The sequence below is a fragment of the Anolis sagrei genome, chromosome 1 (genome assembly GCF_037176765.1).
Source record: "Anolis sagrei isolate rAnoSag1 chromosome 1, rAnoSag1.mat, whole genome shotgun sequence".
In the NCBI taxonomy this organism is placed as follows: domain Eukaryota; kingdom Metazoa; phylum Chordata; class Lepidosauria; order Squamata; family Dactyloidae; genus Anolis; species Anolis sagrei.
This window is the reverse complement of record NC_090021.1, coordinates 80,012,370-80,024,607: the sequence shown is the minus strand read 5'-3', so window position 1 is coordinate 80,024,607 and position 12,238 is coordinate 80,012,370. Positions and strand designations below refer to the sequence as shown.

Sequence of the window (12,238 nt, the reverse complement as noted above, 5' to 3'; positions counted from 1 at the left end):
GTCATTATTAAAGCTTAGGTGATAGCAGCAATGTGTGTCAAACAAAGGCTTAGGGAAGCCTGGAACCATATCCAGTTTCAGAATAGAACAAGCCTCTGCTCCCACCATATTTTGAGATGTCTGGAGGCTGGTTATGAATATGCAAAAGTGTGCTCTTCACATGACTGCGAAGCACAGTCTAAGGATCCAAAGTACATGCATGGCATGTAGAAGGTGCCACACTCCATACACAGCACTGCCAGGTGGGACTACTGCCTGTCAACACAGGAGCGGGGGACCTTTAATTCTCCAGATATTTTGGTCTACAAATCATTTCACTAGTAAAAGACTTTAGGAGCTGTAGTACAAAACCCAGTGGTTTGACAGCTGGTCAACTATGGGCATAGAAAATACCGAGCTAGATACACTACAGCTCTAACAGAGCTTGGAAACATTTCTTTTGGATTTTGACCCCCAGGATGATTCATTTTCTGGTTTCCTATGTTCAACCCTTAGGACAATGCATGCTCCAGACTGTAAGGGAAGAATAAAAAAGCTATTCCAGAGTTTTAGAGCTAATTAAGCTTGGGAAAGGTCTGGCTTTCCTCACAACTTCACTGAAGCATCTAATACTCAATTAGTAATAACCCCATGGATTTACAAAACAATCTTGCGTGAAATCTTTCCGTGGCACTTCTTTTCAATAACTATCAGATAATTTGTGCTCGTCTGTCATTTTAAAACTTTATAAAATGCAAATGAAAGTCCTTATCATTCCCACAGAGCATTCACATGCAGAATGACTCATGGCATATCTGAATATTTTGCCCTAGCCAAATAAAAATGACCTCCAACCAACTAATTATCTTCACTTCTAATTTAGGAATTTAAACCAATTAAAACTTGCTATCCCAATTATACATTTTTACCATAGATGTAGAATTATTGCAGCAGATTTTTTAAAATCTTTTTGAAGATTCTGGCTCTGCTATATTACATTATATGATATTTTATTCCATTTATTTGGGTTACCAATTTCCAAAATTCTCTCCTACTTAGATCATGTTCTGACTAACAGGTTCATATTTGACTGGATGATGGCAAGGCATAATACCTCTTTCTTTTGTTATCTCTCCATTTTGCTGTTCATTTGATTTCTGCAAAATGAATTGATTTACAAGTTAGACACATCACTGGAGTAATGCAGACACACACACAGGCAATATTTTCTTATCAGATACAATAAAACTGAGTTATGTACTTTTTCTGCAGCTTCTGTTCGCCTAGTTCTTCTCATAATTTCTTCCAGGCGCTACAGGAGAGAGAGAGAGACACATACACAGAGAGACAGAAATCATTATTTATTATCATCTATCTTAAACCTGGCTGAACATTTTACAAGAAGTGCTGTGAACACCCACTGAAGCATCTACATCTACAGCAAAGCCTCAGACTGATGCTCTTGGGTTGCAGCCATTCCATCATGTTCCCTCTTCCTCCCTTCAAACCTGCCATGCAATGACAGGTTTGCTTTAGACTCAGGAATCAACAGCACAGGTGGCAGCAACTGCAGCAGTTGATAGAGCCAAAGCTTAAATAAGACACTTTTTGGGACTGCAGTTCCTCCTTCCAACATGTATATTTCAGATAAAACCCTGCAATTTTGCAAAAATGTTTTGCACAGAATATTGTGTGTGTACGTTCAAGTGGCCTACTCAGAGTGAGCTCATAAATTTCAACACATTTTATTAGGCAAGGGATTTTTTTTACTATTGCCATCCTCTGAAATAATCTACAGCAGCTGGTATTCTGATCCAAATACTAACTAGCTAACTAGGGCTGACCCTATCTAGCTTCCAAGAAAAGATGGGATCTATTTTGCACAATATAACCATATTGTGCAAAACACAGAAATATAAGAATGTGCAAAAATTACTAGTTGGGGAGTCACCTACAACAAGGGAAACTCCTCAGTTGGTCTGCAAGGTCATGTTCTCCATTTGTTCATGCTCTTACCTTCTTCCTTTCTAAGCGCTCCTGTTCTTCTCTTTGGAAATGTTTTTCACGTTCTACCCGAATCTGCTCTTCTCGTAACCGCATTTCCTCCTCTTTCTAAAGCATAACATAGACAAAGATAAGCATAGATTTTCCTTCCCTGAGATATCAACAATAACCCTCTACCTGCATAAGATATTTTGCCTGATGGTTTCCTTCTGTGTCCACTTGGCACAATCTCATACAAGTATAATGTGACAAATTCTACGGTAAGTTGGCCTGCTTTTTCCAAAGAACAATACTACTTCAAACTTCACTGAATTATGTTTCTAAAAATTGCAATTTGATAGGGCAGAGAAAATACCACGTTGTTTCTTCTCTCAAAAAGCAGATGAAATGCCATCTTTTCTTACTTCTCTGTTTCAGAACAATAATACAAGAGTGGGTAAAAAAATTGCCTCCTGTGTCATAAAAACATTATGAAAGAACATATAACAGCAGAAATTGTTACAGATCATAGCCTGAACTATCCTCTACGCAAAACTACCATTCAGCATAGTCACCATTAATTTGTACACATTTGTGCTATTGTTTAACCCAGGCATCAAAACCACTTTGAAAAAATTCAGAATTTTGTTTTGCTTCATAACCCATGATTTTAAAGCTGTTTTAACATCATTCAAGTAATTGAATCTGAAACCACGTAGGTTCTCTTTCAGAGGTCCAAGCAGACAACCTACGTGGCTTCAGATTCAGTGATTTGAATGGTATTAAAACAGCTTTAAAATAATGGGTTATGAAGCCAAACCCTGATTTTTTCCAAAATGGTTTTTATGTCTGGGTTAAATGATGGCACAAATGGGGTGTATCTACATTGTAGAATCAATGCAATATGATATCACTTTGTCATGTCTCAATGCTATGGAATCCTGGTATTTGTAGTTTGGTGAGGCACCAGTACTCTTTATCAGATAAGGGTAAAGACCTCATGAAACTTCTATAATTCCATAATATTGAGCCATCAGAGTCAAAGTGGAGTCAAACTACATTAATTCTATAATACAGGTGTATCCATGGAATGAGGGAAGGGAGAAGGCAAGCTAGCTTGCACTGTATGTCCAAATCTCATTAGAAGTACATTGATCCAACAAGATGTCTAAGGAGTAAATCTCAAAATGAATCTGCAGGCCCATTGAACCGTATACATATCTTTAAGCAACATAAGCCAGAGAGCCATTTGAAAACTCTTTCTACTACAAAATACCTGCTTTTGAATCTGCTCCATTTCTTCTCTGTCCTTTTGCTCTTTTTCTTCAGCCAAGCGGTGCAGACGCAGCTGCTCTTCTTTCTCCTGCTCTTGTTCTGCTTCCCTTTGCTTCCTCTCAGCCTCCAGTTTCTGAGCTTCTTCCTCCCTACGAGCCCTTTCTTCAGCAATCTTCTGGGCCAATTCTTCCTTCTTTTGCCTGTGGGTACCAAAGATGGGCATCAGACAAATGTTCAGAGTGGGACTGGGAGAGATCAATGGGCAGAGTGGTAAGATTTTTGTAAAAAAAATATTCTCATACTGTGTGCTCTTTTTTGAACTGAGGCAAAAGTGAACAAATAAAGATAAACACCTATTAGATATATGCCTATGAATAGTTGCACTTGAAGGTTGATTTGAATTAATCCTTAAAAGAAATGCCTATAATATGAATAGTAATGGATCATTAAAGTAGTTGTTAAATACCTATTAATAGTTAATATAAATGCCTATTAAATGAATGCCTATGGATATTCTAAAATCATTTATTAAATAAACATTCATTAATAGTTTAAGAAACCTATTCAGTAAATACATATTAAAACTTAAAAATCAATTAACATAATTTAAATATTAAACAAACATTTACAAACACTTAAAAATATAAACTCCACCAACCCTAAAACTGATAAATATCAGAAAACAGCAGTTCCTAACAAAACAGTAAAAAGAATAGATGTTTCTCCTCCTTCCTCTAAAGTAAATAGGATGAAGGTCTTCCTTCACTTTCAGAAACTTGTTTTTTTTTCCTGGATGAATGAGAACCAATGTGTATTTCCTACATTACTGTTTATTGTCATTGTGTACCTTTAAGTTGTTTCCAACTTAGGCCCATTCTAAGGCAACCCTAAGGTAAACCTATCGAAGTGTTTTCTGGGAGAGAGTGACCAACCCAATGTTACACAGTAGGTTTCTATGGCTGATTGGGGAATTGAATCTTGGTTCTCAGAGCCATAGTCCAGTGCTCCAACCATCTCATCATACCGGCTTTCCAACTCAGATGCTTCAGGGAGAGCTAAAGCATGGAAATACTAAATAAGGGCATATCAAAATGTGCACCCTACCCTCCTGCATTCTCGTGCAGTGCCGCTTTGCATGCCTATGCATCTGTACATTTTGGATCAACCCTATTGTATAGTTTCAGGTTCAGGGGAAGCCAGTTCCAATGCAGTCAGATCAGACACTACAACTTGCAATATCTGCAGTGCTGACCATTGCCTCCATTGTCAATTGGCTGTTCAATTGGCTGTTCCAATTCTGGCTTTCAGACTGATTTAAAAGAGCTCTCTGAGGTACTGCACCTATTTTCAGAGTAGGATTTAGCAATTGGCATAGCTCTTTTAAAATTCAGATTAAATCTCAAGGACACTGGAATTACCAGCCACAGCAGATCGACTCTGTGGAACAAAAGGCAAGATGTGGATCCAATGCATTCATTTTCTCTATTTCAAGTTTTAAAGTATAATATATGCAAATATATCCTGAGATATGGCAAAAGAGTATAGTCTCCATTTAGCAAATAACACCTTTCAGTCTCTTCCTTCTCTCTTCTTTGTTGCTCCTCCCGTTCCCGTTGTTCTCGGGCCAGCTTCCTTTTTTCACTAAGGAGCCTGGTCGCTTCTTCTGGGTCTGTTGTCCCTGCAGAAGGTTTGCTAGAGACAGGAGACAGCAAACCCGCTGAAGGAGCAGAGGGAGCAGAAGGCATAACTATAGGAGCAACAGGAACAACAGGAAAGAAACAGTCAACACTCCCACATTTGGCATATTTGGACAACATATTAAGGGACACATAATCACATATAACAACAACAAATCAGATATATACAACTTATGAAATGAGAGAAATGTCATGAAATGTGATGGCATTATAGCTAAAACTGAGGGGCTCATGGATTAGCAGTATAGGGAAACCCCTGTTGGACTGGAAGTACCTGTGCTTGAAAAACTTGCTGGTGGAAGGAATTCTTGGGTGTTATACACCCCCCCAAAGTAACATATCTAATATCTAATATTTGTCAAGAGCAACCTCAGAGGGTTGCTCCTCAACAAAATCTTTGTTTCCAAATCCTCAAACCCCTCTAGGATGGGTAGATGCAATCTGCCCATGTTTTTTGCACACATTCCCCCACCCCCAGGCATTTCAGGCATAGGAGAAATTATTTTGTACTATAGGAAGTTATTAGAAGGAATCTTCCAATATACTTTTTGTTAGAACAATTGCTTCCCCTAGGCATAGAATGGGCTAGGGGCCAAAATATGGCTAAACTGCCTCCACATCCCCTAGAGCAGTGGTTCTCAACCCATGGATCCCCAGATGTTTTGGCCACCAACTCACAGAAATCCTAACAGCTGGTAAACTGGCCAGGATTTCTGGGATTTGTAGGCCAAAACACCTGGGGACCGACAGGTTTGAGAACCACTGCCATAGAGATATTTGGAGATGTTTATCTCTCCAAACATTTTTGTATCTCAGGATCAAAAAAGACCCCTGGGGATGTTTCTTTGAGGCCTACTGGCGGAGTTTTCCTGATACCTGGATTAGGGGGAATCAATGTTTCAGTATAAAGCAAGCTGCCATGTGTACTTTAAAAAATATATCAGAAGATCTCTACGGGATCAAGAGAGAGATCCAGCTTTTCCAGAATCTTATCCAACCAGAAAACCTGCACTTATAGCATGAAGACGGTACTTTATGCTTATTAACTGAGGGGAAAAATACTAGAAGATTGGTAAATTAGATCTTACCTTGGGTGGTTTCTTCTTTGCAAGGTAGGTTTTCATTTGCAACTATGCTGGGGGCTGGGGTGGCTTTTTCTTGGTCTTTCTTTTCTTCCATGACCTTCTCAGGTTCCCGTCGTATATCTTTTTTCTCATTCTCCAGCTTGCGTTCATTTTTAACAGGTCGGATGTTGCCAGGGGAGGGAGGGCGCGGTTGAGCCGAGGAGGTTTTGGATGATACCTGTGGTGAAGTTAGCTTTCTGGGTGTCCCAGGCAAAAAAGGCAAAGACCTGGAGGCATGCCTATTGGAACCACAAAGGAACAGTAATGATAATTATTAAGCATACTTTTATTGTGATTTCCATTTGACTGAGTTTTGATTTTAGTATTATTTTCTTACTTATCCATTCTCTCAAGAAAATAAACAAAAAATGAAGAGTTATGAAGAAGAAGAAGAAAAAATTATCCCACTTCAATACATGTAATAGTAGCTTTGTGATTTATGTCATATAATGCACATGCAAGAAACTTTATGTGGGAAGGCTAAAGGAAAAATAAAGGAATGTATCTATGATTTGAAAAATAAAAGGCTGGAAGCTCCTTCAGTCAGATAATTGGAAGAAATGCAGCATTCTCAATCAGATTTCTGTTTTGTGGTAATAGAGATTATTATGAATAAACAGTTGACCATCAATTAGAATGTTTCGTGTTCATTTCAGTGTCACACTGAGGCCCAAGAACAAACCAAGGAAGGGATTGCAGAAATAAAAGGCCAAGTGAGTGATATGAGCTCAACTCATAACCAGTACAAGGAATCCCATCATATCTACTTTTGGAGAACTCTGAACATATGGAATAAAATGAATGAATCTCAATATTTGGAGGTGGATTCCTGTGCTTGGTTGACATGATATGGGAAGAATGCCCACTTGTCGCCCACAACTTGGTTTACAATTGACCATGATGTATATAATATGTTATGAAAGATTAAAAATATTGGCAGAGTACAGGGCATCACAATGAGGTTTGATGTGCCGGTTTCCATGAATATCCTCAGGCCTGAGATAAGATGTTATGGCCTCACTGATATTTATTGTCCAAGGTTTGAAAACACATCAAGCAAGATAGTTCTTTTACTGTGCACATTTTCTTTCCATTTCTACATTTGTCTAAGAAGAAAAAAACACTCAAAGCACTACTTAAAAGCAGATGATTTTCTCACCAAGCAGATGATTTACTTCTGAAGGCTGAAGGTGAACGAGCTCTCTTTTTGCCAGATGACAGATTAGTCACTGAAAGACCCTTTTCCTTTTCTTTTCTGCTAGTCTAAAATTCAATAAATAGGATAAATTAGTAAGTTACAACACACTAAACTAAGCAATGCCCCACACTTTCTGAATCACAAAATGAGCAACACCCATAGAAAATAACCTTATTAAATGTGTCGATATCTAATGCACAGAATTGGTCTTAATCTCAATTAGCCCTCTATTTAAAAATGAATAAAACCCTAGGCTATTAATTTATGGAATGAGATCTAATCCTATCATTTTCCTGATGTAATTGCTTTATTCAGCAGAAATGGAAAGAAAGTAAGTCCCTTTCATGGTGATGGTGGGGTCTGCAGTGCAATATACAGGAGAAAGAAGTCCCCTCCTCTTATTCATATCCACGGGCGCAATGCTGCATTTTGTCACTCCCTTCAGCAAGCAAAGATATAAACTCAGCATACATTCATTAATCTATGCTTCCCTTTTAAGGTTTAGATTTGTTTCTCAGTCAGTTTCTTCTCAGACTCTCCAAAGAAGTAACTTGAGAGAACATCACAAAGATTTCTTTGAAGTGTTCTTTATAACTATTTGTAAAGTATCAAAAGACCATGTATTTCATCAAAAGGTTATATGAACTTACACTGCAGGTTTCCAAATGGCATGCCAGTTTTCCAAATTTAGACATCCGTACTCTAGTTACCACTATCAAGATCTTGTAGCTTTTCCTGCATTTTCGCTATCTTAGATACTATGTATGCCAGTGGTTCTCAATCTGTGTGTCCCCAGGTGTTTTGGCCTACAACTCCCAGAAATCCTAGCCTGTTTACCAGTGGTTAGGATTTCTGGGAGTTGAAGGCCAAAATATCTGTGGACCTACAGGTTAAAAACCACTGATGGATGCATTCAAAGCATATAAACCAAATAAGGAAGTAAAAAATTGTGAGTTCAAGTGCTGTCCTAATTTCTCAGTAATGTAAGAGTGCTTTCGGAAAGCCAACTCCTAACATTACTGGTCAACTCAACAGCAATTGTGCTTCTGTTCCATCTTTCCTTATCTGTTTTGGAAAGGAAAACAATGCAAGAAATGGGAAGCATGGGAAATTAAAAAATAGCAGTCATGTGAAATATCCTAATATTCTGTGTTCAAGACTGAAATTGTTGTCTGTAAGCAATGTAGAATTCCATATTCCATTCAAAGCTGGTAAAAGTTACTTGTTGTACTGTACTACAACTCCTAGCTTCCTCTAGCCAATTTGGTGGTGCTACAGGTTGGGGTATTCTGGGAGCTGTAGTACAAAAAAATGGCTATTCCAAGCTTCAGTTCTGTCACATAGCTTGTTGTCTAATCAAACTACTTTGTTGAGATCAAAGCAGACCATGTAGCCTACAGCCTACATCTTATGTAACATTGCTTCACTACAGCTGTAAGCCTATTCATAACTAATGAGCTTACCCCTGCCGAATGTGTAGTCCTCCTACGTCTAACATCAGGTGTCGTGCCAAAGAGTTTTGCTCTGTCTGCTGGATTTCGACAGCTTATGGCCTTGAAGGAGAGAGGGCTGATGGGGCTGCAAGATGCTGAACGAGGACAAATGGGGATAACTAGGGTATGGAGTATATGATTTTTATACATGTACATATGTATATTTAATAGAACACATGAAGGGAAAGCCATGAGAAGGAAACAAGAAAAGGAAGGAGGAAGAGAGAAATATAGGAAAGAAAGCATTAATATAGGAAAGAAAAAGAGAGACTTAAACAAGAACCACCATGTAATTATCCACCAAGAACTTCGGAGGCATTCAAAACCAGAATATTTCAAGAATAAATCAGTATGCTGTTGAATTAAGCTATGATTCTTGTAGGAGTTTTTTTGTGCCAAACACTGTCTATGTGTTATGCTAAGATCACTATCTGAACAGACACTGTGAAGTTAGAAGATAAACATCCAGAGGAATCACAAAAAAAATTCAAAATTTTCAAGAATTTTACATAAACTTCTGAAAATGCACTTATTCACTTTAGCGTATGGAAAAGAGGGAGATTAGGATATTTTAATCCATTGGTACACTGGCTAACCCACTTGTATTTTATGGCTGCTATGAAACATCTAAAGTGAATACTGTTGTTAGCCATTTTAAAGTCATTTTAATGTAACTGAATCATAATTGCTTTTAGGGTATATCTTGTAATGTTTTACTCATGTTTTAATTTACTGTGTCTTATTGAATTGTTGTTTATTATTTTCATCTCGATGCTTAATCCTCTGTTGTAAGTTTACTGTTGTTTCTCTAGATTATCTTGTATTATTTTGATGTGTTTGTATTCATTTGAGGTATTCAATGTTTGCCTTTTATTTCGTGTCTGTAAACTGCCCTGAGTCCCTTCGGGGAGAGGGAACAATCTAGAAATAAAGTTTTATTATTATTTTACTGACACAAAAACACAGTATGTCACACCAAACAAGATATATATGCTGGATTTTATATCACAAAATCACAAGTCAAACACTTCCCAAGTGTCTAGGACTGTGTGATGTATTTTCGAATGATGTGTGCTGATCCAAGTGAGGTGGCCTTTTTGCAGTTGACAGATTGTGATTTTATATTATTATTATTATTATTATTATTATTATTAACATTATTATTATTATTACAGCTCTTGTATAGTTATGCAAACAAAATTATAACAAGTACAATTCCAGACCATATCCTTATGTCTTACACTGAAATATACACTTATTTATTTCGGATGTAATGTCTTTTAGAGGGAGATCTGTGTGGTATGGGATTCTGAAGTCTTGTGGTTTCCCATGTCAACGTGTTTATTTCTTGTTTTATTCCACTGACTCATTTGAATGCTATCCTGTAGAACTATGATTGGATAAAGTAATTTCAAAGTACAATCCAATTTCTTGAAATTTTGATGGAAACTTCTAGCCTACCCAGCATACTGAAAAAACCTTGTACTGCACCAGAAAGAGTTATTCCAGTTCATACATTTAATGAAATGTGCATTGTTCATTTTTATCATTGTTTTTACTTCATTACGCTCATGTTATGATAAGATAGGGCTTAGTGTAAAGTGCATAAGGTTGCCCTCCTCTCTTTTTCGCCCTCATAATCAGGAGGAAGGCTTATTCGGGACTTCATTTCACTTTCCACAGTTCTTGGGTTGTGAAATGGGAATCATCATTGAGAACAAAATCTAGTCAGTTACAGATGAAGCTGACAATACAATATGTGATTATTTTGCTCACTGGCTTCCATAAATTAAAACTTGTTTTCAAACCTCCATTCCTGGTTTGCAGAATGACAAGCCAGGAGTTCTGGGAAGTGAAACATCCCAGCTGCATGGGAGGAGATAAGGGAGGGAGGGTTGGAGACTTTAGCTGGACTCATAATGCTATATCCTGTCTTATGGGAAGGTGCCCTGAACACATCTTCAATGAGATAACAATTAAAGTGTAAGCCAAAAACAAGTCAGAGGAAAAAAGAGGCAAGTGAGTACTGGTACATCAAAGCTTATCTATACATTTGTACTTGAAAACAACATACAGACACAGACACAGACACTCCCCTTCAAAGAACTAGCCTTAAAATGATAATCACAGGGATGCCTCTATTGTATAATTCAACTCTTTTTAAAAAGCCCAATATGGATGGATTTTCTTTCTAGGAGATTAGTTTTAACAAGGAAGTTAGTTTGAAAATGATGAAATAGAATCAAAATCATTAATATGTCAGGATTATTCTTGGAAGTCTTCACTTCCAAAAAGAAAGAAATTACAGACAACAGAACAGGTGGTACAACAAATTCAAAAGCATAATTATATTGCAATATATTACTACCAGATACATAAAAGAGTAAACAATCCTGTGAGTACAGATCCCTCTTTTTAGGAGCTAAAACTCACAAATCGGTTATTTGAATTCAAGTTTGAGTTGTATCCAGTGTTGACTTTTGGTCTTATGCAATATGAATAAATATTTTTTCACAAATCTCTTTTACTTGCTACGAGTGTCACATACTTCCCAAAAAGTTTCTTTGAGGATTGAATGTGTGCTGTAGAACAATATGTAACAGGACAGAGAGTTCTAAAAGGTGAGACAGGGATTGAGGCCCAAAACACACATTACACACAAAAGCATGCAATGTATCCTAAGAGCCAATTTACGAGGGTTGAATGAAAAGTAATGCCTCCACCTTCCTTGCTTAGGTTTGGATTGAAATATTTTAATAAATCAAATGCAGAAATAATCCTTAGAATGTGCTCTTTAACTACCACTATTCACTTTTCCACATAATCACCAGACAATTGGATACACTTCTGCCAATGATGAACAAGTTTTCTGAAGCCGTCACAGAAGAAGTCGACACTGTTTCCACAACCAGCATCTCACAGTTCTCTCAATGCCTTCATCAGAAGCATAATGCTGTCCCCACAGATCTTCTTTCATTATCGGGAACAGATGGAAGTCAGATGGTGCTAAATCTGGACTGTATGGAGGATGATCATCCTGAATCAATTTGTCAACCTTTTGCTTGTGAAACTTGGTGGCTGCTGTCACAGGATGTCCAACTCTTTGTTTGTCACACAAGTCAGATGTTCCCACCTCAACATCTTTAAACTTACTCAACCAATGATGCACAGTACTCACATCAACAGAATCACATCAACTGCATGTTACTTAAGTCGCATTGACTGACAATCTGCGCAGGGTTCCATACTTCACACTTTAACAACATAACCATTCAATGCTAAGGCTTCCTGCCAAAATGGAACTGTAGAGGAGAGTCTACTGAACAAGCCTGTACCTGCCGCATACCAGTACTGCCATCTGTTGAGGAGTTACGAAGGTGGAGGCATTACTTTTCATTCAACCCTCGTAAAGCCAGCCCAATTTCCTGCTTTATTTTCCTCTGCCTCTGCATATGTATTCATGCAGCAAGGAGTTGAGTGTGTACGCTA

The 12,238-nt window shown here is 37.7% G+C and overlaps 1 protein-coding gene across 9 annotated transcripts in view; it reads right to left on the bottom strand.

The window, feature by feature from the left end:
* The window catches only part of MAP7 (microtubule associated protein 7), a 157,488-nt gene that overhangs the window by 14,370 nt on the left and 130,880 nt on the right, over window positions 1–12,238 (bottom strand). For 6 of the 9 annotated variants that reach the window (XM_067466538.1, XM_067466555.1, XM_060753425.2 and 3 more), the window contains 8 exons: window positions 8,720–8,868; window positions 7,218–7,321; window positions 6,023–6,297; window positions 4,804–4,984; window positions 3,239–3,437; window positions 1,996–2,091; window positions 1,241–1,291; window positions 1,094–1,136 (listed from right to left, as the gene is read on the bottom strand). In XM_067466538.1, the coding sequence (XP_067322639.1) occupies window positions 1,094–1,136; window positions 1,241–1,291; window positions 1,996–2,091; window positions 3,239–3,437; window positions 4,804–4,984; window positions 6,023–6,297; window positions 7,218–7,321; window positions 8,720–8,868 (1,098 nt within the window). The remainder of the gene's footprint in view (window positions 1–1,093; window positions 1,137–1,240; window positions 1,292–1,995; window positions 2,092–3,238; window positions 3,438–4,803; window positions 4,985–6,022; window positions 6,298–7,217; window positions 7,322–8,719; window positions 8,869–12,238) is intronic. The other 3 variants (XM_067466537.1, XM_067466546.1, XM_067466557.1) reach the window with 1 other exon arrangement.